The sequence below is a fragment of the Daphnia pulex genome, chromosome 6 (genome assembly GCF_021134715.1).
Source record: "Daphnia pulex isolate KAP4 chromosome 6, ASM2113471v1".
NCBI lineage: Eukaryota > Metazoa > Arthropoda > Branchiopoda > Diplostraca > Daphniidae > Daphnia > Daphnia pulex.
Window position 1 is genome coordinate 6,685,464 of NC_060022.1, and position 26,034 is coordinate 6,711,497.

General features: G+C 36.1%; 8 protein-coding genes and 1 long non-coding RNA gene across 12 annotated transcripts; 3 read left to right on the top strand and 6 right to left on the bottom strand.

Moving 5' to 3' along the window:
- Window positions 1-353: 353 nt before the first annotated feature.
- On the bottom strand, window positions 354-1,987 carry LOC124195383. Its single transcript, XR_006875164.1, has 7 exons — window positions 1,831-1,987; window positions 1,591-1,766; window positions 1,451-1,521; window positions 1,262-1,368; window positions 1,042-1,192; window positions 788-976; window positions 354-726 (listed from the first exon to the last, which is right to left on the bottom strand). It is a non-coding gene; the product is annotated as an uncharacterized LOC124195383 (long non-coding RNA).
- Window positions 1,988-3,223: 1,236 nt separating this feature from the next.
- Window positions 3,224-4,609, bottom strand: LOC124196522 (succinate dehydrogenase cytochrome b560 subunit, mitochondrial-like). Its single transcript, XM_046591644.1, has 4 exons — window positions 4,465-4,609; window positions 4,294-4,359; window positions 3,974-4,200; window positions 3,224-3,900 (listed from the first exon to the last, which is right to left on the bottom strand). The coding sequence occupies exons 1-4, from the start codon at window positions 4,476-4,478 to the stop codon at window positions 3,653-3,655; spliced, it is 555 nt and encodes a 184-aa protein (XP_046447600.1). The 5' UTR covers window positions 4,479-4,609; the 3' UTR covers window positions 3,224-3,652.
- Window positions 4,610-5,508: 899 nt separating this feature from the next.
- LOC124196518 (CD2 antigen cytoplasmic tail-binding protein 2 homolog) lies at window positions 5,509-6,795 on the bottom strand. The gene is made up of 3 exons (XM_046591637.1): window positions 6,566-6,795; window positions 5,708-6,501; window positions 5,509-5,642 (listed from the first exon to the last, which is right to left on the bottom strand). Exons 1-3 carry the CDS (start codon window positions 6,711-6,713, stop codon window positions 5,541-5,543), a joined length of 1,044 nt encoding a protein of 347 aa, XP_046447593.1. The 5' UTR covers window positions 6,714-6,795; the 3' UTR covers window positions 5,509-5,540.
- A 25-nt stretch (window positions 6,796-6,820) lies between these two features.
- Window positions 6,821-8,588, bottom strand: LOC124196517 (28S ribosomal protein S29, mitochondrial-like). The gene is made up of 8 exons (XM_046591636.1): window positions 8,387-8,588; window positions 8,106-8,319; window positions 7,940-8,032; window positions 7,733-7,869; window positions 7,471-7,631; window positions 7,275-7,416; window positions 7,119-7,211; window positions 6,821-7,059 (listed from the first exon to the last, which is right to left on the bottom strand). Exons 1-8 carry the CDS (start codon window positions 8,513-8,515, stop codon window positions 6,859-6,861), a joined length of 1,170 nt encoding a protein of 389 aa, XP_046447592.1. The 5' UTR covers window positions 8,516-8,588; the 3' UTR covers window positions 6,821-6,858.
- Window positions 8,589-10,400: 1,812 nt separating this feature from the next.
- LOC124196515 lies at window positions 10,401-13,141 on the top strand. Of its 2 annotated transcripts, none has more exons than XM_046591634.1 (8): window positions 10,401-10,799; window positions 10,940-11,046; window positions 11,226-11,336; window positions 11,405-11,596; window positions 11,667-11,733; window positions 11,857-11,931; window positions 12,039-12,314; window positions 12,422-13,141. In XM_046591634.1, exons 1-8 carry the CDS (start codon window positions 10,683-10,685, stop codon window positions 12,707-12,709), a joined length of 1,233 nt encoding a protein of 410 aa, XP_046447590.1. In that variant the 5' UTR covers window positions 10,401-10,682; the 3' UTR covers window positions 12,710-13,141. The 2 variants fall into 2 exon arrangements, with proteins under 2 accessions (XP_046447590.1, XP_046447591.1); XM_046591635.1 differs by having other exon boundaries at window positions 10,402-10,722.
- Window positions 13,142-13,624: 483 nt separating this feature from the next.
- LOC124196523 lies at window positions 13,625-14,872 on the top strand. Its single transcript, XM_046591645.1, has 2 exons — window positions 13,625-14,148; window positions 14,220-14,872. The coding sequence occupies exons 1-2, from the start codon at window positions 13,739-13,741 to the stop codon at window positions 14,662-14,664; spliced, it is 855 nt and encodes a 284-aa protein (XP_046447601.1). The 5' UTR covers window positions 13,625-13,738; the 3' UTR covers window positions 14,665-14,872.
- Window positions 14,873-18,538: 3,666 nt separating this feature from the next.
- On the bottom strand, window positions 18,539-20,011 carry LOC124196521 (tetratricopeptide repeat protein 9A-like). 2 transcript variants are annotated; one of them, XM_046591642.1, is made up of 5 exons: window positions 19,716-20,011; window positions 19,392-19,631; window positions 19,081-19,250; window positions 18,834-19,019; window positions 18,539-18,731 (listed from the first exon to the last, which is right to left on the bottom strand). In XM_046591642.1, exons 2-5 carry the CDS (start codon window positions 19,553-19,555, stop codon window positions 18,613-18,615), a joined length of 639 nt encoding a protein of 212 aa, XP_046447598.1. In that variant the 5' UTR covers window positions 19,556-19,631; window positions 19,716-20,011; the 3' UTR covers window positions 18,539-18,612. The 2 variants fall into 2 exon arrangements, with proteins under 2 accessions (XP_046447598.1, XP_046447599.1); XM_046591643.1 differs by having other exon boundaries at window positions 19,392-19,647; window positions 19,716-20,003.
- Window positions 20,012-20,075: 64 nt separating this feature from the next.
- LOC124196519 lies at window positions 20,076-22,551 on the top strand. The gene is made up of 2 exons (XM_046591638.1): window positions 20,076-21,515; window positions 21,717-22,551. The coding sequence occupies exons 1-2, from the start codon at window positions 21,338-21,340 to the stop codon at window positions 22,370-22,372; spliced, it is 834 nt and encodes a 277-aa protein (XP_046447594.1). The 5' UTR covers window positions 20,076-21,337; the 3' UTR covers window positions 22,373-22,551.
- A 315-nt stretch (window positions 22,552-22,866) lies between these two features.
- On the bottom strand, window positions 22,867-24,053 carry LOC124196520 (RRP15-like protein). 2 transcript variants are annotated; one of them, XM_046591641.1, is made up of 4 exons: window positions 23,945-24,053; window positions 23,385-23,874; window positions 23,131-23,296; window positions 22,867-23,067 (listed from the first exon to the last, which is right to left on the bottom strand). In XM_046591641.1, the coding sequence occupies exons 1-4, from the start codon at window positions 23,958-23,960 to the stop codon at window positions 22,933-22,935; spliced, it is 807 nt and encodes a 268-aa protein (XP_046447597.1). In that variant the 5' UTR covers window positions 23,961-24,053; the 3' UTR covers window positions 22,867-22,932. The 2 variants fall into 2 exon arrangements, with proteins under 2 accessions (XP_046447597.1, XP_046447596.1); XM_046591640.1 differs by having other exon boundaries at window positions 23,385-23,877; window positions 23,945-24,052.
- Between the last annotated feature and the right edge of the window lie 1,981 nt (window positions 24,054-26,034).

A 26,034-nucleotide genomic window follows, 5' to 3' on the forward strand; every position in this document is an offset into this window, starting at 1 on the left:
AACTATATGATAGGCCGGGATTACACTTGATGAAGTTGTTGGGGAAGAAATAAAACGATCGACGATCGTACACTCTCGTCCTTTTGGGGTGTACAAAGGGTGTACATACTTGGTGTTAAATGAAAGTGGGTACAAGCTTGTACACCCGGGTATACATAAGGTGTACATATTTCTTTTGTACGCCCTTTGCATACCCTGGCACAAGGTCATAACGTCTTTTTTTTATCAAATTCGCGCGACGACCATTTTTCTCACCCATTCCCCACTTTCAAGAATGAAAGGAAATTTTTTTTGCATCCCTCTATTATAACTCTATTTCCTTTTTCTTCCACTTAATCGAAATGCGAAAGAGGTTTGTTAGCCAATGATTGTATTTTTAATTTTTATAAACAAATAACAGACACAAGGATAGATAACAGCTCGAGGAAAGTGGGATGCACGCAGAACAAGGTGAACGATGGCGGTTATACGGATCTGGATCTCGGTGGCATTGAGGATCAGGGGGAAAATAGCAGACAAGAAATTGTTGCGGTGAACGGCGGCGATGTGCTGCAGAGCAAAGATGACGTGAGGTGGACGAAGCGGAAGAACGGAGCCGCGGTGGCGTGAAGAACGGAGCCGCTTTTGACGTGAGATGCTCAATGGCAGGGATCAAGTTGGTGTTATCTTTGACGACTTGCATGACATGCTATGATGGACTTGTTGATGGTGTCGGTTGTCGGTTCCCTATTTTTTACAATTAACAAATTTAGAAAAAAATTCTGATAAAATGTAACGTCAATCCTACTTGATCTTTATGTTGAGGCTCTCTTTCAAGAGATCCTCCCGTGAGGTGAACAGCTGCTCAGATGGCATGCGCAAGTAATTAATAGGGTACAACAGGAATCATAAACGTGCTTTTACTCAGAACCAATTCTTTGATCAACAAAGCAGCGGGTTTGGTGTCAGTAATGGGGAGCATCTCAGAGAACAAGTTCTGAATGACAAATTAATAAAAATCATCAGCAAACTATTTTGTTGCTGGATTAATAGAAACTTTACTTGATCCCTCGTCGTTTTCAACCTTTTTTCAGACAGCTTTCTAATTTTCGAAACTGGAAAGGCGGTCATAGTTGTGGGATTCAAAAGAGTTTCATCAGTAAGGGCTGATGATACAATGACTTCTTTCAGCTTAGTCAAAGGTAGAAACAGCCTAAAGAATCACAATAATCAAGTCAACAACAATTTTTCAACCACAAAACTAGACAAATTCATCTTTTACCTGCTTGTCAAATTTCAAAGTTATTAGGAATGAATTCCCAGCTACATGTCAATTTGTTCAACATTGACTGGTGGCGAAATTATGTCATCTGACAAAGACTCAATCTCCTGTAAAAAATGAACACAACTGATTGAAGACAATATATACACAAATAAATTGAAGCCATAAATAGTTTTGATGGAATTTTACCAGATAGCAAGTGTTTGCTTTTAATACCAGGGGAATTGTCACTAGCTTGTACCTGAAAACTGAAGGACCAGCTGCAAATAGAAATGGTATGGTTAAATTAAAACGATCTCCATTTGCTATAGCCAAACTGCCAAAGTTACCTTTAACAAGCATATGAGGAGTCTTCTCCATAGTGATGTTGTACTGAATCCTTGATTAATCCATCTTTGAATATTTACAGTAACAGGTTATTATGTTAATCTTCTTTGTCGGACGTATTTTCCTGTAATGACTTCATGTGTACAGATTAACTTCACACATGCGAATTTGACCTGGACTAATTTTTCGAAAATATTATATAAAAAACACAATACAACGTCCTCGTCTTAAATTTATCTTACCTTATACTACTGAGTAATAGAACAATGTAGGAAAAAGATCGAAATTCGTAAAGGATATACAGTTTAATACCGACCGATCCGAGATTGTGGCCAAATTGACAGATGACAGCTAAGTACCAACGTGATGCTAAACAGAATCCCTCAGTGACAGTTTGACACGAAACTTCAAATTTGCTTTCTTTGTTTATCACAAGTTTGAGCAGTATTTTTGCTGACTTTATGTAAATCACGCCACTCATCATTTAAAGAAATATTAAGAAAATAAAAAAAATCGCTTTATTTGGAAACATCAATTAAAAAGTTATTAATGTATCAGTATTCAGTACTATATCATTATTTCGACTAGATTTTTTCTGTTTTGTATCCATCTCTGAACTGCGATTTTTATAGACCCATTTTTTTCTGACACACATTTGAGTTTTGATAATGTCTGTAAAGTTCATCCATATTTACATAATTCCATATCTCGTATCCGTTCAAGTCTCAAAGATTTAAAAAAAAAAAAATTCGAATTGAAATTTAAAGGTCATTTGCAATAATATTTATTTTATACGTCGTCATCGACAATCTAAGATTTATTAAAGCGGGAATTCACCTCCACATTTCTGGGCAGCATTTTTGTAAGCATTTTTGATCTGGTCAAATAATGCAGCAACCGTATCAGAAATTGATTAACATTAACATTAGGACGATCGTTACCCATTAAAATCCTTAGAAATGTGGCAAGAACGGCTTGACTTAGGCTACTTTGGGCAGCAGAGTAAGAGTCACGATGGTAGCGGTAGCGGATTCTGCAGGATCCTGCGTCGAAAGTTAATTATTCTGTCTTTACAAATAAGTAGGTTTTTTTTAACATGGGAGAGATGCATGGCGGATGCGAGTTTTTTCATTTTTCAAAAATAAATCTTCTATAGAAAATTAAAGTTTAGAACTTTCTTCATCTTAGATAAAAGGCATAGTTGCTGTTGCTGATACTTTATAGACTGAAAAATATATTATGTCGTAGTACATAAAACGATCAAAAAGCCTTTAGTGTAAACGTAGGTTTGTCTCACGATATAGCTTTTGGTGGTCAAAATGAAAATTGAAAAGTGGGGTTTTCGCACTTAACTGTTTTTAGCCATTTATACGAATGAAGTTTTCTTATGATTTTGAATTTATAATCCTTTACTTACTTATCCTTACTTAATGATCTTTACAATCAAGAGTAGATCGTCTTTCTACGCAGCATTTGAGAAAATGTGAAAAGGGCCGACAGTGGTGTTTTTTTTTCTTTTTTTCGCTGATGTTTTCAGTATTTTCAGGAAGTCTTATCTCTTATGATGATAAATTCATATTTCGATTTTTCGTGCGAAATCCATACTAACTATCGACAAATAAATGACCAATTAGCTTTTTTCTTGGGATCATTATTATTTTACACACTAAATAAGTTACAGCATTTTTAAAAATTTAAGTTGTATTTTTTAAATGTTGAGATGCTTACATTTAAACTATCCTCGAAGACACTAGAAGGTAGCTGTAGGAACACTAGACCTAGATTCATTTTAACTTGTAAATTTTTGACGACACTAGAACTGACTAATTTTTATGTTCTCTAAAGGTTTATATGGTCTATAGTGTCTATTCGGTCCATTGTCGCTTTCCCAACTGGACACGCGAGAGAAAAATAAAGGACAGAAAATTAAAAAAATTCTTGGATATACGTTGGAAGTTCGTAATTTGCGTTTTTTATTACTTGCGCGATTAATTTTCGATCGATCGATTAAAACGATTACACTAAGAATCAAGGGACGAAGGTCTAGACGTCTTTTAATTCTTATTATAACAATAGAAGATGAAACGCTAGGAAAACCGCAAGCAACAAAACAACGTAACCAGACCGATCCACTTCCTTAATTGTTAACCAATATCCCAAATCCCAAATAAGATGTCGGATTCCATTCAAATAGTGAAATGAAAATGGCAAGACTACAAGAAATTTTCCAGTCGTGATCATAAACCTGTTGAGATTCATGCTTTCCAATATTTCCAAATAGTACGGATAGGATTCCGGCAGTAAGATAGCCACTATATAATAAATTAAAGATCTTAAAATCCAAAATGAACAACAAACAACTGATAACAGAATATGGCACTTTACCTGTGGCCAATCCAAACGGAATCCCGCAAAGAATTACGCCCGTAAATCGATGCGTCATGGAAAGAATCATGTTATTTTGGAGCTTATGAATGGAAAGATGCGCAGAGAGTGGTCGTTTCAAACGTCTATTTTTATTTTCAAAATCTTCTCCAACTTTAAGCTCTGGCTGCTCTGCAACGTTAGGAAAGTTACTGGCTTTGTTACTAAACAAGAATTTCTGCTGCCGCCTTAAATAATCAAAAACGGTTATTTATAAGCCTAATCTATTCTTATAAATTAAAATAAATTTCCTGTCGATTGATCGTATTGAAAATTCACACCTTACTAATATTGAAGGGGAACATGCATTGATGCTTTTGTATACCAATGGGCTGAGTTTTAAGTACCTGTATCCAGAAATAATTACTTGATTTAGAGAACTGTTGGCTTATAAACCATAGTACCGGTAAACGGACAGTTGGAAAAATTTGCTGTAGCATTTTACATTTTACCTTAAAAATAACATAGTGTTGCTTGTTCCTTGTTGCCTGTAACTCTGTAACTCTGAAGACTGACTATTTAATCATCTGAAAAACGTAGCCTACGTATTTTTTAACCCCAGGCTAGACAACGTTGACTACCAGGCCTACTGAGAATGGTCCCAAGTCTCCAACGTTAACAATGCGCAAAAATTTGCCTTGAATATTATATATTAGTCTGTGATTCCAGATGAAAACGCGCATAACCTGAGACGACCATCTCAAATTTAAACGCGATTAGGCTCATTGAGATTTTGAAGCAAAATGAGCGAAAATGAGCGCGTTCGGCAGGCTGCGTGAAAGTTTAAAATTTGAATAACTCCGCGCGACTGTGTTATGAATTCGATTTAAAAAATGCAAATTGAATACATAACTTGGTTGATTTTTCAATAAAGTTGAAAACCTTCGCTCTAGCCGACGAATTGCAATTTTTTTTTTCAAAACTCTTCGAGGAAATTTTTTTTTCAATTCAATTATTACTGAATTATTGAAATTCAAATAAAAAAGCTGAAATGGGCATAATCTAACGGGGGAAATTTAATGGAAATTTGTTTGTTTATTTCCGAAGGAAAGCGTCGACTTTCAATTCCCATGCAACTATACGTATATAAAGTACTCTAAAATGGTTTCTCTTGTTTTTGAATAACTAACTATACACGTTATATGTAATCAATTAGACGGCTATGTTTGGTTCACAGATGGTTCACATTATTTGTTAACGTTACGTTATCGAAAATTAAAGCTTTCGATTTTTGCTTGTATTTTACGCTGAATCGTGGTGAACCGGTAGATCTTGGTATTAAATCAATATACATGATACATGAATAGTGATGATAACCCGTGCCACTAACACATTGCAACCCGGTAGTACCGTAAACCGGTAGGGCACCGTTTAATTGTTAAAATGAAGATGTTTACTGAAGTAACTAAACTAAAGAATAAAAATGTCTGATATCTTGATCAAGTTGCTGAAAAATAATTAATTAAATAGCGTCTCATGCTCTCATCATTAGGTAATAAAAGTGAAAGGACATGTATTATTATACGAATCAAAGGTATAGATCAAAATCGATTCGCCGTGAGGTATAGAAATCTCCTGGTTGTCCGACACGGCGAACCCAAACACCCGATTCAAAGTATCCTTGGTTTACCTATAAATATGTGGTATATTAGAACAATAATTAGCCAAAGTAACACTAATAATCATATAACAAACCCAGTCAAGCATCTCTGATGTGCTATGCGGTCCGTGTATTTCTGCATCTTCTTCTTGTTTCCATTTGAATTCCCATTGTACAGTTTCTGGTTTTACTTCGTCTTCTTTAGCTTGACCTTCGCCTTCATCAAACCGAACCTTCTTGGTAATGGGTTCTCCTTGGACTGACTCCGATTCCCGTTTATTGGAGTCAGCTTTATTTTTTTCATCGAACATATCTCCAAACATATCGAGATCATTTGTCGATTGCGTCACAGGTTCTTCTGATTTTTTAATCTTGAAACGTATCCCTTCAAAAGTTTCTTGATAAACATCCATGTTTCCCATATTAGAAAGAATGCTATTCGCATGTTCAGTTAATTTGGCTATGTTTTCCTTATTCAATTCATTTGTTTGGTGGTCTCCTTCGTCTTGCTGCTTTTTCTTTTTCTTCCATCGCTCAGATGCTGTTTGAACTTTACCACCTCCTAATCTTTTCAAAGCTTTTAGAACTGTTTCACCAGGTAAAAGTATGGCCAGCATTTCTTTATATACAGGAATGGGATCAAATTTCTTCAAGTAATCATTTGTATCCATACTTTCTTCATCTGATGGATTTTTGTTGGAAGCTGCTTGAGAATTCACTTTAACCCAATCTATGTTGTCCAGCCAATGGTCTTTCACTTCATCTTTCTCCCGCTTTCCAAAAATGTATGTCCCTTCTTTATCGAAGTGCCCTTCTTCCATTTCTTCTTTCATGTTAAATGGTGTAATCTGAACTTCTCCATCAAATTCTTGGGTAGGGTCCTCTTGGCCTGTTGGGACAGTAGAAATGAATTGTGGATAATTTCTTCGAAACTGATATTTTATTTCTATTACCTTCTATATCATCTTCTCGCATCATCTCATACTTTTCAGTTTTTTCATCATCTTCACCACTGTCATCTCCGTCAGAAAAATCTCCTTGGTCGACATTTCCTGTTTCTAACGTGTCTTCTTCTAATTCCTGGTGTTTCCTTTTCGGCATTTTCTTTGATAAAACTCGAATTGATTATTCTAGGATAAAGGAGACAAACAGATTTAAAGAACGCGTCTTCTCGATGTATTTTTAAATAAATGATTTCGGACTAAGAATTATTTGACTTTTATTTTTATTGTTAATAATCATCCAATCAATATGGAGCAACAAGTCTCATTAAACTGTATGGATGCTTGCCACTAGTAAAACTCAGTTCAGCTCGTCCATTGTCCGTGCGGGCTTTCGGTTGCTGAAGCCAATTTCGTTCAATGTAATAGTCGATTTGCGAACGAAATTCTTTGTCATTATAGTTCTGTACTTCGATCGGGACGAAAGGATCTAGATGTTCGAAACCCTAGATGGATGGCAACGGAGTTGTTTAATTTGTTGTATGAATACCATAAATTGAAATACTGTTTTTCCAAGAAGATATCTAGGCAGAGGTGATTCACGCAGTTCCGGAGGATGAGCCGATGGATCAACTGATACTACGACGGCTCCGTTATTCTAAATTCAACCCATATTTTGAAATCAAATAACATTCCAATAATCACTATTTATGTTTTATACCCAATCATTTCTTGTAAGAGACAATAATGCATCCGTTAGCAAAAAGTCTGAGGGTAAAACCATGGATTTGTCTTCCCTGATCACGTTCGATTTCCGTGAAAAGAAAGAATTAAATCCATCGATAACCACGAGAACGCGGCATCTGCGTAAGATAACCGTGGTTTAATATGATTCAAAATTGCATTATGAAACGTACTGTTTGCTTGAAGCGGCTTTTTTAAGTTCATCTAACAAAGCAACAATACAACCAGTTGCATATTTGGCCCTGTTGAGACCCAAATCTATCAATTCACTCAGAGGAGATCCTTCAGCAGTCACTTCTCGTTTACTCCAAGTGTAGGTGTTACTTGTCTTCAGCTGTTATTTTAAGTTCAGAAAACCCATAATGAGTACACATAGAAAAGCATTGGCTTAAAACTACTGAATACAAAAAGAACATATAAATATGTTTATATCACCTCTAATTTATCCAACAGATGTCCATTCTGTGTGCTAAAATGCTTTAACCATTCTACTGCTTCAATTGGTTGATCATACTTATTTGCATGAACTGATGAAGGAGTGGCAACCTTCACGTATTGAAACCATTTGGGAACTAAAAATCAGTTGAATAGGATGGTATTATTAGCACAAAATATTTAGTAATAATCTTCCTTAGTTCTTACCCCACGGAACATGAACTAAAACAAATCCAGCACTGCTACCATAATGGACAATATGAGCTAGAGAAAGAGATTTTCCAACTCCAGTCTTTCCATCTGCAATAAATGGTGTAATACTTATAAAGGGTTTGTTAACATTATTAAAGGCATGAAAAAAAAGGTAACTTACACAGCACATATCTAAGAACTGGAGCATCAAAATTTGTTTTGTTCAGATAATGTATAAGCTCAATTGCAGGCTTTCTTACCATAATACACAATCCATTTAATGTTTCACTTAGCGATTGGTATTCTTTTGGTAATCCTCCTCCTGCAAAGAGTTGCTTCTTGACAGGTTCAGAAATACTATAGAAACGGCTATTGTGCTCAACTCTGTGATTTACCTTTTCAATGACATGAGAATTATAAGAAAGTTGTTAGAACAATACAACAATGATGAAAACAACTTACTGGATTAGACTCATTGGTTCGAAATATATCATTTGTTATCGATTCTGTTACCGGCACCGATTCCGCAGAGATGGATGAAAATCTTCGCCATACTCGAAAAATGTTGCACGTTCTCGAGTAACGCATCATTTTTAACTCAAAGATTGTGTATATTTAACAGGCAACTGGTTATATTTATTCAATGGGCAAAATATATTTCTCATCTTTGGGAGGTTAAGAGCCTTTTAGGAGGACCCCAGGAGGGAGATGTGCCGTGCGGGATTATAAGATAATTTTTTCTTAATTTGTCTTCAAGGGGCAGGACAATCATTCATAACAGGTTAACAGCATAGCTGATTTCCCAAAGATAAATTACCCAAGCAAGCGTTGAATTCCCGTTTTCAGTAAACTTTGACTGTAGGCCGGAAATAATGGGACCGGAATGGAACTGTTTTTCTTACAATTCCGGCCCGATTTAATAAAAAACTTGGGGGCTGGAAAAGTTGGGTGCGGAAAGTTTGGGGCCGAATTGACTACGGACCCAGTTGTTCTACATTTCCCACTACATCAACCGTCATACGCAACTCTAGAATAAAATATTTCCAGAAGGTGGAAAGCGGGAATATGTCTTGACTATTGTTCGGCCAAGACAAAAAGTTGAGGTAGCCTGAAGAAAACCATTCGGCTGCGGCTCATCTGGATCTGTGGACAGGTTTAGGACTGTAGGTAAATGCGCCACATTTCTTGAGAAAATACCCTCGCTGGCCCATTCCAGAATTTTGAGATACTTGGTCGATTTGAGGTTCCCTTCAATACGGCCAATATATCGGGCTAATCGCGAGAAACCGTCCCGCAAGTGAAAACACAGTGTCGAGCAAATCCAAAGTTGGGTAGCGATATTATTTTTTCCTCTGGCTTCAATTTGAAAATAACAGACGACAATAAAAGAATTAAATTATAATATACAATAAAAATGAAAAAACAAACAAACAAATAATCAAAATGATATACAATAAAAGAAGGTAGAGAATTCTAAGTATAATTTACCAAAGAAATATAATTTTCACCAATTAAAATGGTGTTTCTCCAAAATGAAAATGAATGATTTTGGAACTCCGTAGCAAACATGTCCTTATCGCTGTTGAACTCGTGTATAAATGAATACTGTTGGCCAAGAAATATTCCCCTTGTATTTTTTTGGTCTGTCTCTCATCAATTTCGGTACGCAAACCAAAATTACCTTGGTTCATAAGTGCAACCATTTTTGGGTAGAAAAGGGTGCAAAATCCGTGACTCATATGACGAAGGTAAGGATAGAGATTTTAGAAACCAAAATCTGTCCCTTCCCTAAGTGTCCACAATATTCCACAACATTGTTTTTTTTTCTTTTTTTTCATACACTTACCCCATCATTTCAGTAGACTACCTATTCCACTATATGTATAGTTAGTTCAGCATTCTTGGGCATCAGCGACATAATGTTTCGTCCCAATCTTAGTCGTAAGCACGTTAGTCTTTCAGAAAGCGCTGGAATTATTGTGCTTTCTTCAGCGGGGATATCTTTCAGAGAAATTTCCGCCGCGCTAGATGTTTCAAAATCTGCCGTCCCTTATCGGCACCAATGATTCCGTGAAAGCGGGGAACTCAAAAGGAAATCGGGTACCGGTGGGAAACCAAAACTTATTCGTGAGGTTAAGTGTATCTTCCCCTACCTTTTTGTCTCACTGTTTTGTTTGTCTCACAGGGAAACTGCAGACTTTGTTCGATGGTATATTCCAGTAAAATGTAAACATAATTCAAACGTATATACTGAAATGCATCTATACATAATTCAAATTCAAAGGGATCTGAACGGCTCCTATCTCCAAACAACTTTTTGTCTCAACGACAGAAACAATCATCTCTAGATCAGAAATTCACGTTTTGTAATTTCTAAATCAGTAAGTTGTTATTTGAGGTTAAAATTTGTAAAACAGCTTTAAAAATTCATATTGGCAAAACTATATAATAAGAAATGAAAAAACGAGGACTAGTAAAAGGGATAGAGAATACAACGAAAATAACATACCAATTTTAATGCCTGGATATGGAGGGGAGAGAATCGTGTCCCATGATACTCCTATCTCTGCTATCAAATCTATATCACTGTGCTACATGGGAGAGAATTTAATCTTATCTTCTGTCAAAAAGAATCCACCCAGACAGATAAGTATCAAGCAGTGGTGAATTTTGAATGCACACGCTACGCAACTGAATCATTTATTATTTACACTTCTAGAACAAATTTGTAAACGGCAGAGTCTTGACTGGTTTTAAAATGGGAAATAGCAGTAGTTCAGCAGCACAACCATTCTCCTGTAATAATTGCAGCCAATTATTTAAAATTCTTATTCCAAATCCGTGCAACATAAAGTTATGTCTCATCTGTAATGTGGTAACCTATTAAGTTGTTAATTAAACCGTATAATAAATCAACAATATATATTTGATGTTATTGTCGGAGCCAACCTAAAATTATGGATGATATACAACAAACACTTGAGCATAATCTGATGGAATTTTTTATTGTTGCAGAATCATCACGAAATCTGCTTGCCATGCTTTGGGAATCTATCATCAACCAGTGACGAAAATGACGAGATAAAACAAATTTTTGTTGGTGTCATCTTAAAAATGAAAAGGCAACGAATCTCTCATATCTCCATTTATGAAACATTAATTGGTTCAGGCTATTAATTCAACGGCTTGAAAAGACATAATGGCTTTATACTGATGCCTATGCCTGGATCTGAATTATTAAACTTCTATGTTTTTTGTTTATAATTTAAAGTACTTTCTTTTTCCATGATTTTAATTTTAGTAAGGATAAACAGCTAACATCGTTGGAAAAAAACATAAGAGAAATCAAAGATACTACTAATTCCGCAAGAGAAATTAAAGAGAAAGAAATAAAAAAATTAATGGAAAATACGTGAGTTAAGACATACCGTTGGTTCAATTAAAAAAGTCCGAAAAACTTCCAATTTGTAATCAATTTAGTGTATTGCTTCAAAATTGTGTTTTAAAAATCAAATCGGAGAAAGTCGTGGTCGAAAAGGAAGCAGCAAAGTTAAAACACGAAAATGGAATTCTAAAAAAAAATATTGAACCAAGTTTTCAAGTAAATCCTCTACAGTCTGTGGGAGGACATTTAACTCACGATGAATGTCAACAAAAACTTCATCTTTTGTCGTAAGAACAAACTTAATAAAAAAACGTGCATTTCATTCTGATTATAATAATAGAATTTCTTATATTTTAGTGACGAACTTTACAAAAAATCATCGCTTATTGCTACTTATGAAAGGAAAATGAAACAAATAGAACAGGTATTTCATCGTCTCATTGCTTCGTCGTGTTGATTTTTAAAACCAACTTTTGCTTTAATTTCTGTTTACGTACCTGGTTCTTTGATATATATTGCACTTTAAATCTAAAAATATTCCTTATAGGAAAATAAAGAACTGCAAACAGAAATAAATCGGTGGAACTCACACCAATTAAAGATGGAGAACAGTGGTGAACACGTAAGTACGAACAAGTAGAATAAGAACTTTACCGTATATCTTAAAAAATTTAAATTGAACCCATGTATTGCACAAATTAAACTAATGGAAATTGCATTAAAATAAAGACACAACAGGAGGAACGAACTAGTCTAGATGAAAAAACAGACAGTAATCAGATGCAGACATTTCCGGTACAAGTTCCCCAGCACATTCCAGTTTTACACCGAAGCCACTCCACTAGAACGAATTACTTTTTGGATGTTAAATCCAATAGAAACGATTGTTTGCTGGGGAGAATCGTTATCGAATCCAGGCCAGAGAGTGCTCCAGAAATGTGCCGAGTATTTCACAATTTTGTTTGTGGAATAGGAGGGATATATTTGGGATCCAAAATGATGAAGGTATATAAAAATCCAAGCCAAAATCAGAAATATGGCATTTAGACCACATTACTTTTGTTACAGTCATAATTAAAAAGAATAATTACACCTGAAATTTCTATTACCAGGGAATTCAAGACAAATACATCATCTTCCAAAATGCAATTGTGAAGGACGGAGGTGGTGCAATGTTTCCTGCTGATGAAAATGACTTGGTCATAAGACGTGGAGCAATTGGAATGCGTAGCCAAGGTTTCGAAAACGGTCGCAAACTAGTAAAATCTCAGTTTTACATAGTTCTAAGTGACAATCCTCCAAGTGATGGTCAATTTTCGTATGTATTCGGATATTTAACTGCGGGATATTCAGTTTGCGATGAACTTAATAAAAAATGGGCCATGGTGAAAATGTCATAATATCCGATCTTGGCATTTTAGTGAAATAGCATTCCCCATATATAATACAGCGAATAACTCCGGGCAGTGAACCCGAGAAAAAGGCTACTATTTCAAATAGTTCGTGATATTCTTCTTTTTGGAAGACTCTTTTTATAATCCATTTAATCACTCAGATTTACACATTAGTAGATTTTCATCGAATAAAGAAGTAGAATCTTTCGTCCTCTCAGTGATCAAAATCTTTCACTTTATCAAGTTCGCTGACCTATATTCTTCAAATCATAATTTAACGATGGGGCATGTTGTCGACCCCCACAGAGATGTGCAATATCTTTTTTCTAGTAGCACATTTGCTCACTTGAACGACCAAAGGATTTTTTCCATTCAATCCATATCTAATACGTCCAACTTGAAAATTATGCATTAATACAAGACAGCCGTTAATATCGATTGTTCATAGATGTCCTTTTTCAAACATTTTTTGTTTACACACCCAATAGTCCGAGAGCCTGTGCGGATTTGGGGTCAATGGATTTAACATTTTGCAGACCCCGAAAAATATTTAATTCTCAATATTTTATCGTTGGAAATGCAAGTCTACTTTGGCGCTAGGGTCCCCCTGGGCTGTACCAGCTAACTAAATTGGAGGTAGTATTAGATGGCTGTCAGATCTCCCTCCTCCGCCGTCGATTCAGTTTTCCCTAGTGGGAAAATTTGTTTTATTCCATTTCTGGGATTACAAAAGCCCCTCGGCAGCTTCCGTCACGCCGTCTTGCTACGTCGATGTAGATATGGGTATGTTCACCCCACCTCTTTTAGATAAAGATTTTCGCCTCTGCTCGATTAACGATTATCGAGAGCTATAGCAATCTCTAGTTCTTCTATCTGCCACGGTGGTTTGGCGGTGATAAGAAATTTGTCTGTAGCATTTAACTTAAATGTGCCTCACATACTCTGAATTTGATTGCCAGTGTCGATATCGAACTCTCTAAGTTTGACAACAAGACATTTCCGAAACGAAATGCCCTGCGACAAGCACTTTCAAAAATGCAGGCTCTTTGGAATAAAATTGGTCGTTCTATAACTGCAGCAGAGAAATGCAAAGAAGAGTTTGGCGTGTCACTTCAAACACCGTGTCCAACGCGGTGGAATTCGTTGTATGATAGTCTTTCGTCTTTTCTTAAGCACTACAAAAGTCTGGATACGGCCAACACAGTATTCCGTTCACTTGGCATTCCAGCTCTAACGAAAGACGACTTGGAATTGTTGCTTGAGTACATGCACTGCGTAAAACCGTTAGCTGCCATTCTAGACATCTTTCAGGGAGAAAAAGGGTGTTTTCTTGGTATTGGCGTTGTCTTGCCTTTGCTTACGAAGCTAAAAAAGCAACTGAAGCAGCGTGTTTTTCTTAATGTAGGACCGTTACGTGACAAAATACTAGCAAGAATTGAAGATAGGTATAATATTATTGAAGTTAACGTTAAAAATAGTAGATGAAATAACTTAACGATAACTTTTAAAATTACAGGTTCGGTCATCTATTTATCGACAACACGTACTTAATAGCTGCTTACACGCATCCATTTTTTAAATTGAATTGGGTAGAAGACTCTAAAGATAAGGAGGATGCTGTCAGCAAATTGAAATTATTGTTAAGCGATGCAGAATCACCTCTCTCAGAAAAAAGTGCATGCTCAACAGAAGACTTTCTTAGTTTTACTCGAAGTAAAAATTCGGTAAAACCTAACGAGGTTGACTACTTTTTAGCAGACAATGAAGTGAGTATAGAGATGCTTAATCGATATCCCCAAATTAAAAATCTTTTCATAAAACACAACACCTCAATTCCAACTAGTGCTCCAGTGGAACGTCTTTTTAGTCAGGCTGCACTTGTTCTAACTGTTAGAAGGAACAAACTGTCTGATAGTTTTCTTGAAATTTTAATTCTTCTAAAAATAGCCCTCCATGTCTAATTTTCATTCTTATTTTTTCCAAATGCAATCTGTGTATATTATGGGCAATAGCAATAAATAATGGAATGATGTATATGTGACGTAACGTCATACGTTTGAAGTATGAAAAAATTTACGTTACGTTGACGTTTTTTTTTTTGACTTATTACGTAGTACTTTTAAAATACGTATGACTTCTACGTTTTTTTGGTACGTCAACAAATCCGTTGACGTGCACATCACTGCATTTAAGTAGATCTTCTGTTGCCTCGAAACATCGTGTGGCCTTTTTGATGACTCTCGATTTCATTCTTTTTTGAACCAAGGTTTGTCAATTTCTCTCAAGGGAAGTCAGAGGGAAACCGGCTTTGGAGCGGATTCTTGTGAGATGTTGCTGCTGGTAGGTTTCTCCTCAAACTATAATAACAATCTCAACTCCTTCCATTCATAATTCTTCGCTTGTGGTTTATCTTGATAGACCGAGACACACCCTTACTCACCTCTTTGCTTCAATAAAGTCCAGTTTATCTTTTATCGCAAACATTGCCGACTAGGCGGCTCAGCCCCGTAGACAATTTTGAGCAATGCATTATTTGGTTTGAATGTGCTCCCATTTCTTTCCACTCAGCATTCCTATGATATTCCTTGATTTGTTGTAGCTTGCTTCCACCTCTTCTTTGTGTTTCCTCCAGCTCAACTTTCTGTCGACATTTAATCTTAGTATTATCTTAATATAGTATATAGTTTGGCAGTCGACGGCTCTGGGAAGAACGCGTACCATAGAATCCTATACCATGATATAAGTGTTCACCAACAAAAGAGGAATCATAAACACGATACCTACGGATATATAAGTATTCACCAACAAAATAAGAATCTTAATTTTACTTCAAAGTTCGGGTGTATAAAAAAAATGTTTTATGTGACCCCCTTTTCCGTATGAAAAGAGCCCTCACAACAGTGTTGCAAGATTAAATATTTGATTTTTAAAAGAAATTACCCGAAGGGTTACTGGTCAAAGTTTCGTTTGCAGTATGGTTTACATTGGTATGGTTTTTACATGGGCACCCTCAGTTCTCGTAACACTACACAGATGGCTTTTTGCAGTTCTCGTAACACTACACAGATGGCTTTTTGCAGTTATCGTAACACTATATAGATGGATGCACTAGTTTTTGGCAATTATTGATTGCAATCAACAATTTAATTGCATTTCAATGGCAGTAATCGGTAGCTTACAATTTTTTACATCTATTTTGAAAATTTGGCTGCAATCGATTCAGGCGTTTGATCAAACGGAGTTCTTGTTACTTTTTGACAGAATTTCAATAGCTGTTACAGCAGACGATAATACAGAGACATGTGACAGCTGACAGGGATATAAACGTAACGTGACAATCGACTTGAAGCCCGTATGATAAAATAAAATTGATAGTCAAAGTAGTAGTCTACTGTGTTCTCTGTCGGTTATAGTTCAAAACGAGTGTTATTATTTCGTAATCACCAACTATAGCGACTATAGCTGTTGGAGTAATATTGTACGATAGAATATAAGTCACTGTATGTTATCATTTAAACGCTATCAATCTCCAGTAAAAGAAGTGCTGATAGGTAGTTACTTACATTTAATTTTAACAAGATCCGGTGTGACGTGGGGTGGCGGGGCGAAGCCTCCGCCGCACCAAAGTCACGCCTTACCCTTACGCAACGCCATATCATATTGAGTTTTTTGGAATTTAATTTTTATTTAATGTTTGGATAGAAACATGCGGAAAAATGCTTTTCATCTCTTTCTCGATTTCTGCGTATTACATTCTTCCGGAAACTAAGGGCATAACATTTTTTTTAAATATTATTTATTACTCTTAATAATACCTTTATAACAGAATGTTATTATTATTCTATAACTATTCTATAGCTGCCTTTATAAAACTATACCAATACTACTATACCAACTAGTATACCCTTAACATTCCCTTCGGGTACCTTGCGGCGTACGTTCGCTGCCTACAGTCGCGCAACACTGTTGTGAGGGCTCTTTTCATACGGAAAAGGGGGTCACATAAAACCTTTTTTTTATACACCCGAACTTTGAAGTAAAATTAAGTAAAAATTCAAGGGGCACAGGGAAGGGCTAACCAAAATTATGGAATTAAATCGAAAAATCCATATGAATTATTGCGAGCCCGAAGGGCGAAGCTAATAATCGCATACGCAGAAAAAAAAAGCCATGTCACTTTGTCTGTAACGCTCTATAGCTCGGACGTTTCACGATAGATTTCGGACTTTTTGGGCTTAAAAATTACACAAAAAATATGCGGTGCGACCAGAACAAAAATAATTTCATTTACTTAATTAGTTTTCCCGTAATTAATGAAAAACTGATAAAATAATTGTTTTACGACTAGTGACATCTGGTGGTTTCGACTACAACTTTTACAATTTAGGTCAAAATAAATCACCACCAGATGTCCATAGCATCGCCGTGGTGACGCAATCTTTGATTTGATAAAAGTGCACCTCTGTCGTGCAAATTTACCACCGTAGGCTATTCGTGAAAACCCTCTATCCTGCAAATATATATCGCCGGAATCCATTTTGCTCTCTGCTTCTGGCGAAGATGACTGGTTCAAGTCCGCCTCCCACCAACATCGTTTATCGTGAACATCGGCGTGAATGGGATAGGGTATGTGTAGTCTAGGTTCGGAACTGACGAAATATCGTGATGAAAAATTTTTCAATAAAAAGCACGACACTGTCGCACAACAATCAATTTCTTTGATAATGGATGGAATTAAAATGCGATAAATAGATTGTTGGTTGTAGCGCTGGCATGATCATGAAGAAGGCCATGGTTCAAGTCTCATTATAGATTTACTTGTTTTAGAATAAAAATATTGTTTTGACCCATGCCCTTTGTTAACCATGACTCAGACAAATCAAAATTTCGCGATAGTATTTTTTTTCACAAAATTTCATAGAAAAAACAATGAATTTATAGAAAAATTCTGAAAAATTAGGATAGCATTCAGCATTTAGCAAAAAGTCCGACTTAACAATAGGCCCTGAATTTTTCATTTAAGACAGTTTTCAACTGGCTTACGACTATCCCTTCGCGGCGAGCTGATAAGCTTGCTTTTCTATCTTATATACCTGAAAATGCGTGTGTGTGAAGCACGTAAACAGTAGGGAAACAGGAAAACGAATATCACCAGCCTAGTCCGTACGACCTGACCCCTACCGGCATGCAGAAGCATCGCTTTGGACGATTCCTCTCAGGCTTATGGAGCCGATCGCCGTCTTTACTTCGTAGTCTATGGTCATAGGCTGCAAAATTGGGCAGAATTATCGCGCGTTAACAGAGCTATTGTTCGTTTTCATTTATCTTTTATTCAATTCTTCGTATAAAACTACGTGTCTGAGCAGATTTTCAAATCTATTGGTGTTTGTGTTCATTTTATAACTTTTATTTTGTTAGACGGTTTGTTTACAAATATCGTAGGCGACTGTCGTTTGTCATTTGTTCTTGGCTGTCCCTTATTAAACTGCGAAAGCGAAACACGAAACGCTTAAAATGCGGAACAGCTGTGCGAAACGGACCAAATATTGAAGGGCATATTAAAGTTTTTGCACTTAATTAACTACTATAATCTGTATTTGACGGGTTTCATTTACGATATAGTATTGTCCAATGTCCACTATCCGATGAAACCATTATACAAAATTTTGATTTCGCAACAAACCGGCGGTCCGGCCCACGCAGCCCCACATAAATCTCGAAGGCCGACACCCAGTGGCGTTTTTACCAACATCACTATTAACTAGGTCTCAATCCTGCACTAGAAATTTTATGAATTCATTCATTCATTATAAAATCATTAATTTAACTTGTAGCTCTTGTAGTAAAGTATGTATTGAACACCACGCACAAATCTTTTATATTACAATTTTTTGATAATTTTAACAATATTAAAATTCTTGTTTGTTCATTTTCAATCCTAACATTTTACTATACAAAACTTTCTCCTGTGAAGTTTGCTTGGCAAGGTGTGCAAGACAGCTTGTTTTTAAACTGATAACTTGGGAATCTAAGAAAGTTATAATTTATACATACATATACATGAATAGACAGGTGGGAAATTTTAGCATACTTGGTAAGATATTAATTTAAACAATTCAAAATATTATACCTTGTTGAAGTTGGTTTTCTAGCGACTTTTGGCAGGACTCTAATGCTCGATTATAATCGCCAAGTTTAAAAAGGGCTTGCGCCATTCTAAAATGAGTCTTAGGATTACATGAAGTTAATTTTATGACTTCATCGCAATAAAACACAATTTTATCAAAATCAGGATGTTCAGTTTTCAGCAAACACGCTGTTAATTATTTGAAAAGTTTATTATTAAACAAACAACACATCTTTAATTGTAGGATTACCTGCCAAATTATTGTAGCAATCAATTTTCAGTTGTGTGTTCCTTTCAATGATGTTAGGATCCATTTTTTCTTCCAAATTTTTGGTTTTCATTGTTTCTGTGAACGCAGCACTTAAATTTTGTAACATATTAGATCCATCACTTTCTACACCTTTGATGTATAATAATGCTCTAAAGTTAGACAAAATGATCATGCACACATAAAAATATTTAATAATTATTTGTTTGATTGAAGAATATTTTTTAGGCTTCTAGAATTTGTTTAATTAAAATGTAAATGAAACACTATTAGCTAAATTAGTAAATTCTAACCTGTGGTAGTGGCGAATAGCTTCCTTTAGATTGCCTTGCTTAAAAAAAGTGTTGCCTTCCAGTTTTAATGAGTTTGCTAAACATAGTTTGTTCTCAGCTCTTTCACTTATATTGGGGGATGAATCTGGCGATGCAGAACTTATTAATCCCAAATCTTTATTCATGTTCAATGTTTAGGATTATTGTTTATGTATGTTCTAGTTCTAGGACAGGAATAAAGATTTTGAATCAGCCTGTGCCCTGTGGTAGTAAAACACTTTGGTAATATTTTGTTTGTTGCTTCACACACATTGGGTTTAAAACAGTCAAGGTGTGATTACTTACTGATATAACGATGTAATTTCCAACTTTCAAGTAATAAATTAATTGTGAAGCTTGATAGTAATGATTTCAGTCGCGAGGATTATTTTGGCACATGCTTTTGCAAAACCCCAAACTATCGAATCGGAAGATCTTATTAAGATAGATAGGTAGATAGAAAGCGGGAAATCCGTATTTCCGAATTTTCAGATCAATCAAGTAAAAATAAGTTAAACGTGAGACGCGAGTGAAGTGACACTTGAAAACAAAAGGAGCACGATTGTCGCGGGTGGGTCAGACGCAGTCTAAACAGTAAGCAGTCATTACTGATAGAAGGGTAGAAGGCAAGGCCGCAAGGCAGCACAAACAATACAGACAGATATATTTTTTAATTATTAATTCATTGGGCCTATTAGTGATTGATTTTAAAATAAAAAATTTTGCTTGGCGGGAAACCCAATCCACGTTTTTCAAGAATTTTTAAAAGACTGTTTGATAAATTTATCGTTTCAAATTTTCAATTTACATTATAAGCATGTCCAAATGTAAGAGAATCAGTTGATTTTGGAAACTCGAAGGCAGAAAGTGGTTTAGGTCATCGGTAAAATTGTGAATGAAAAATAAAATTTTAGTAATTCCTTTGATCGAAGTCATATCTAGTTCGAGTTGCGCAGATTCAGCACTTTTCCTCCTGTGGCAGTGGGCCGAAACTGCTAACTAGGATTCCCTTCCCAGTTCCCACTCGACTTCTGTTGAATTCGATTTGATTTTCTGGATTTGGTTTGTATTAATAAATAGTTAAATACGTTTAAAGAAAAATTCGGTTTTTCTTACTCCACCTAAATTTTAATCATATTAATGGCAATACAGTTGCCGACGGCAAGTTATCAAACAATAATCCTCTCCATGAAATATCTAGTATCCATTAGTTTCACCACTTAAAATTAAAAAAATTTTTGTGGATAAATTTGTTGGTGTAGATTTTAAAAAACCTGGTTAATGTGTTAATGTCAGAAGGTAGGAGGAGCCTAAAAATGGACGGTGGCGACTTATAAACATTATAAATCGTGTTTAGGCGGAATGTGCATGTCAAATTCTTCTATACTAAAACCGTAAAACGGGAAGGTCCACACGAACTTAGCGAAATTCAATGGGGGTCATAAAAGCTGTTCTGTTTCCTCTTTTTTGTATCGACCTCCAAAAGTGATTATTCCGTAATTCCCTTTCCTCTTCCTAACGTTGTTGAAGTGTGCACACCGAGGGAATAATTAATAATATTTTGCTTGTTACTTTTAGCATTATTAGGCGATTATAGCTTAAGCAGTATCCATAGGTTCTCTTTCCGCCCAAGGTCTATAGAATCGTTTGGCGATGTTTAGAAGATACTCATCATTTCTGACCTTGCTTCGGACAAGGTTAAACGGTTAAACATTGCCTAGAGCATAGAAGAGCACTGGATCAAATGGTTTTTAAGAACTGGTCTCAATTCGAATCGGAACGTCGTAGGGCTTACACCCAGTTCGAAAATCGTTATAAGTGTATCGTTCCCGCGATAAAACAAAAATTGGAAGTGCCAAGCATAAGCGGACCCAGTAGAAAAATCGTACGGAGTTATAAGAAAAGCAAAAAAAAGTCAACAATTTACGATGGAAAATATGATGGAAGACGAATCTGGAACTGTAGACGTATTGGCCATGGGTGATTCCATGTCAATCGATTACGGAGTTCTCATAGCGATAAACTCAACCAGCAGCAGTAATTGTACCATTCGATTTAAAAATGGATGCAGCCCACGTGAAAAACTACATTTTCGCTTCTGGCCAGGTATGTTTTGTTTAGACTTTTTACGTGAAATTTGTTGGAGGGTGACGTGTCCTTTTTTGTTTTGTTTTAAAATTAAATATTGACCAATGAGTAATAGACAGTTGTAAACTGGAAAACGGTAAGGTTTTATGTAAATGTCTTGTCCTCTTTTCCCAATTATGCACATTGAATTTGTTAATTAATAACTTCTTTGTATTACAGGTCAAATCAGCCCTTCACAGACATCCCAAGGACTAATGGCTCTGACTGTGATGCTGATACTCCTTTGCTTAGTAATAACTTACTGCTGCTGGGGTACTTGCTGCAAATTGATTCAGAAGCGAAGATCGAGGAATAGAAGTAGGAGTCAAGCGTCATTTGATTCAAGCATCTCGTGTGCATCCGATCCAAGATTAATGATGATGTGGTCTCCGCATCATCACCATGAAACGTGCGCGCATCATCCTGACTCAAGTCGCGCCTGTGACCAACAACGCAATCACTTCTTAGTCAAACCCAGACTCTTGAGATCAGAAATTCTTCCACCACCTTATGATGCGCTTTTTGGCCAAGAAAACACCTGTGCTCCACCTACGTACAGCTCACTGGCATTGAATCAGTCCATGTATTCAGCAAGTTTGCGTTCTGAAAACCATGGACCGATTGTTTCAACCAGCGGTCCATTCGTCTCTGTAACGGTAGAGCGGGAGGCAGACATTTCAGGTGCGGCAGAAGACATTCAACAGGGCGGTCGGGTTCTTAGATGTCAAAGCGTACCTGCCTTCGTTGACAGTTCTCCAAATAGCCATTTCGCAATTCACTTCAGATCTGAAAATCCGGAATCAGAGACATTTGAACAGCATCTAGAGGACAACTAAAGATAAACTAACAATCGATTTTAACTAAATCCATCTTATTCCAACTATTATAATTTCTTTTTTATTATTGTTCTTTAAACTATGACTTACCAATGAAAACATTGTGCTACTCAGGCCTATAGTGATTGTTCAAAGTATTGTGTAATTGTTGACTGTTGTGCGTCCAATATACTTCATATTCGAAATAATGTTTGAACCTATCCAAAGATCTAGGATTAATCTTGTGTTAGTTAAGACTTATTATTGGAAGAAAAATATTTTAAGGGAAAATAAAAACAAAAATCCCTTGAAACAAGCTAGTTGCTTTTACCAAGATGTTTTAGACAGCATCTGTGTTTGAAGCCAGATTAATAAACAAAGGCATCAATTCCACAATTCGATTCCAAGGTTGATAGTTGATACAATGATACGGTAAAAGTATAATCGTTTACGGAATGCATCTAAGAAATCGATATAAAAAAACTTTCAACCAATAAATGTGACTATTTCAATAATTATAGGAAAAATGAGTTATATTTGACAATTTATTAAACCAGTCAAAAAAGAACTCGTGAAATGTTTTATGCATCTTCTTCTGAATCGCTACTGTTTTGTTTGTCCCAATCTCGCATTGTCACTTCAGGCATGAAATCATCACGTAGAACACTCCACGTTGCCTCTTCCTGTTTGATGTTGGTTGAGTGTTCCGTCTTTACCTGGAGGTAATATCATTAAATCATTTTTTGAACAATTACAAAAATAAAAATTTATCAATGTACCTCTCCTTTTCCATGTTTTCCACCTTTTAACAGTTCGAGGAAATCAGCTTTATTTAGAGATTTTAAGGCTTTTTCTCGTTTCCGCTCTAATGGACCAGCTTCTCTTAATTTGTCTTGAATTGTTTTCTGTTGAATTTTCACAGAATTGAACAACTGCACAACACCCCTAAAGAAACAAATGTTAGTAAATAAATATCACATAAAAGTAACCTAATACTAAAATGCATATTCGAATAAGATTTCAGCTATCCTACCTGGTGGCTATTTTTGAAAGAACTCTTTCCCTTTCTCGGTCATCAGTTATTGAAGGTAGAACTCTTCCAACAAGATCCCATTCTTTTCTTCGTTGTCGTCTTAACATTTTTTCCAAGTGTGCATTTCTTCTAACAACATCTGGATCTTCAACAATTTTTTCTTTCTTCACCTCATCAATCTCAAACGATACACTACTAATTTCTTGAGCTGAGATGATCTTCAATATGTCTGCATCTTTTTTTGCTTTTGACAGAATAATAGACTTTTTGGCTTTCGGTTTAGATGATTTGAGTACTTTAGACATAGCATCAGCCCAACCAAAATTTCCATATACAACATTCTGATCTTCTTGATTTCCATCAACATTTTCATTCGCCTCCGAATCAGAATCACTACTCCCTTTTGTGTATGAATCACCATCGTCCGAGAGACTTGCTTCTAGTCCGCTATTTAAGTCATCATGTTCTTCGTCGGATCGTAGATCTTCATCTGCTGATAGAATTAATAAAGAAAAATGTAACATAGTAAAATTTCGTGAAATGAACAGCTTTTTGTTTACCATTAGAAAAGTCCATTTCTTTAAATTTGTTTCTCCACGTGAGTTGCCGTTTCAAGTTGTCTCAAGAATAGCAGACTACTCAATTTGACAATTGGATTTTGAGTAAGGAGTTCCGTTATTGGCGTACAGATGGCGAAAGAAGTGACTTAATCACTTAAATCATAAATAAGTAAAACAATATCCTCTGTAAAGTTTTGTTTTACTTAAATTAATTCACCTTAACGATAAATCCTGAAATTTATTGGATGAGCGGATTTGCGTGATGAGTTAATCAAACAACTTACACACCTTTAAAACTTCAAGGGCTTCTTTTTGAACTTCTGTCCAATAATTAGTACGGTAATTTTACATTTTTTCGAAATTAGAAAGTGATACTGTGATAGCAGTTTAGATTTGAACGGATTTAGTCAAATAATTCTACGCGTCTGTAATAATTGATTGATTCCACCGGGCGAAAAATTCTACGAAAAACAGACAGACAAACGTTAAAATTTTCTTTTTTTTTTTTTCTTTTCAATCTGGCCGCACCGTATATTGACCGTTGAGAACATAAAAGGTCCCGTGAGAAATTGCTGTCCTTTGATATAAATTTCATCAGTCGATTGACTGACTTGGGCTTTTCTTTCACATTTCCAATGAAAGAAAGATTTATAATCATTATGATCCCTATGGAAATAACCGGGGGAAAAAATGTTTTTATTGATTTTCGTTTCGTAGTACCCCCATTTTAAAAGGTATTTAAGGTAGTCCAGATGTTTAAATCGATGTTGAAAAAATTGGTTCGATCCAAAAATTTAAACACAAACTGTTTGTAATATAATAGCTACATGACGAATGTTTGTAAAGTTATGACCAGCGCAGTGCCGCCAAGATAATTCGTAAAAAAACAAAAATATATATATATTTTTATTCGACTGAGATGTAAAGTTATAGGCCTGATCGAAGTTCTGGATATGTAGGAGCGACGACAATGATTCGTATAGCTACGCGCTTTCGTCGAAATGCAGAAAATATCAGGCATTTACCATGTCATTGGAAGTCAGTTTACGTATTCGTATTTCGTATACATTATAGCTATCGATGGACTGGGAGACCATGGATTTTTATTTTTCGTTTTGTAGAGAATAGGCGGGAAAAAAGTTGCCGTACGAGGGTCTACATGTAGTATATCGAAGGAACGAAGGAAGGGGCTCAGCAGGACATGGAGATTGGGAGAAGAATTATTAAATTCCCCTTCTGTTCTTTTCAGCGTTCTCCGTAGGGACGCGCCTAGCTGTTCTGCGGACGAAACGTGTCGAATAGAATAGAGATGGATTTCACGTATGGACTCAACTATTCATATACACGTGATGGAGACCTTTTGGGTTCTGCTCGCTCTGGTCCCTCTTTCTGTTTTTTTTATTCTCATGCAAAATGGCAACCCTCCACCGTATTTTTATTGAGCTGTACCCAGATCTGATTTCCCCCCTACTATACTCGACTATACTACTACTACTTTTCCTGCCGCTACACCCCGCTCGGCCCCGGATAGAAGATGATGATGCTGTCCAATTCCTATCCACTGTGCTAGTCTCTGGCCAAATTCAATTGAACATGTTTCCAACTGCTCGCCCCTTTTTTTCTAGTTCTTCCATATTTTCCCCGGACGAATCCCATTCGATTATTGTCGTTCTATCCACAAATGAAATCGCCACTGATGCTTACGTCACTAGGCATTTGCTTTCCCCCACTTTCCACATCTCCTTTATATCCATCAGTTCTCCTCTCTTCAGCTGTGAACTTTTATACGCGTAACGCCGGAGAGTTGAAAGTCGGCGACGTGATAGATACAGGAATTTGAGGAATCAACTGACGCTTGACTCTCATGTGAGTTGTGATGCTGCTCGTGAAGCAAATCTAAACTGGCAGCAATGATTAGGAAATTTCTTTGGCAATTACATCAGGCCGCGTCGTGCCCTTTATGTCCTTAAGTGGGTGTTTGTTGGTGTGAATGGCACAGTGAGAGAATGCAGCCGATATATATCCCCATGCTTAATTTGGGTTCTTTTTGGTTCGCTTCCAAATGCCATACAAGCGCCAATGAAGTCGAC

Excerpts from the sequence above, each read along its gene's own strand:
- LOC124196522 (XM_046591644.1), bottom strand. Across the intron at positions 4,201-4,293 it reads TCCCCTTCAATATTAGTAAG|GCGGCAGCAGAAATTCTTGT; the intron begins GTGTGAATTTTC and ends TGATTATTTAAG. Across the intron at positions 3,901-3,973 it reads TCCGTTTGGATTGGCCACAG|TGGCTATCTTACTGCCGGAA; the intron begins GTAAAGTGCCAT and ends TTTATTATATAG.
- LOC124196518 (XM_046591637.1), bottom strand. The coding sequence starts at position 6,713 with ATGCCGAAAAGGAAACACCAGGAATTAGAAGAAGACACGTTAGAAACA. Across the intron at positions 6,502-6,565 it reads GCGAGAAGATGATATAGAAG|GCCAAGAGGACCCTACCCAA; the intron begins GTAATAGAAATA and ends CTGTCCCAACAG. Across the intron at positions 5,643-5,707 it reads CATCAGAGATGCTTGACTGG|GTAAACCAAGGATACTTTGA; the intron begins GTTTGTTATATG and ends ACATATTTATAG.
- LOC124196517 (XM_046591636.1), bottom strand. The coding sequence starts at position 8,515 with ATGATGCGTTACTCGAGAACGTGCAACATTTTTCGAGTATGGCGAAGA. Across the intron at positions 7,870-7,939 it reads TTTAGTTCATGTTCCGTGGG|TTCCCAAATGGTTTCAATAC; the intron begins GTAAGAACTAAG and ends ACTGATTTTTAG. Across the intron at positions 7,060-7,118 it reads GATATCTTCTTGGAAAAACA|GGTTTCGAACATCTAGATCC; the intron begins GTATTTCAATTT and ends CCATCCATCTAG.
- LOC124196515 (XM_046591634.1), top strand. The coding sequence starts at position 10,683 with ATGGGAAATAGCAGTAGTTCAGCAGCACAACCATTCTCCTGTAATAAT. Across the intron at positions 11,337-11,404 it reads AAAAAATTAATGGAAAATAC|TGTATTGCTTCAAAATTGTG; the intron begins GTGAGTTAAGAC and ends TAATCAATTTAG. Across the intron at positions 11,932-12,038 it reads TGGAGAACAGTGGTGAACAC|ACACAACAGGAGGAACGAAC; the intron begins GTAAGTACGAAC and ends ATTAAAATAAAG.
- LOC124196523 (XM_046591645.1), top strand. The coding sequence starts at position 13,739 with ATGCAGGCTCTTTGGAATAAAATTGGTCGTTCTATAACTGCAGCAGAG. Across the intron at positions 14,149-14,219 it reads CTAGCAAGAATTGAAGATAG|GTTCGGTCATCTATTTATCG; the intron begins GTATAATATTAT and ends TTAAAATTACAG.
- LOC124196521 (XM_046591642.1), bottom strand. The coding sequence starts at position 19,555 with ATGAATAAAGATTTGGGATTAATAAGTTCTGCATCGCCAGATTCATCC. Across the intron at positions 19,251-19,391 it reads GCTATTCGCCACTACCACAG|AGCATTATTATACATCAAAG; the intron begins GTTAGAATTTAC and ends GTCTAACTTTAG. Across the intron at positions 18,732-18,833 it reads AGAAAACCAACTTCAACAAG|ATTCCCAAGTTATCAGTTTA; the intron begins GTATAATATTTT and ends TAACTTTCTTAG.
- LOC124196519 (XM_046591638.1), top strand. The coding sequence starts at position 21,338 with ATGGAAAATATGATGGAAGACGAATCTGGAACTGTAGACGTATTGGCC. Across the intron at positions 21,516-21,716 it reads ACATTTTCGCTTCTGGCCAG|GTCAAATCAGCCCTTCACAG; the intron begins GTATGTTTTGTT and ends TTTGTATTACAG.
- LOC124196520 (XM_046591640.1), bottom strand. Across the intron at positions 23,297-23,384 it reads CTTTCAAAAATAGCCACCAG|GGGTGTTGTGCAGTTGTTCA; the intron begins GTAGGATAGCTG and ends TTGTTTCTTTAG. Across the intron at positions 23,068-23,130 it reads GAAAACATGGAAAAGGAGAG|GTAAAGACGGAACACTCAAC; the intron begins GTACATTGATAA and ends TATTACCTCCAG.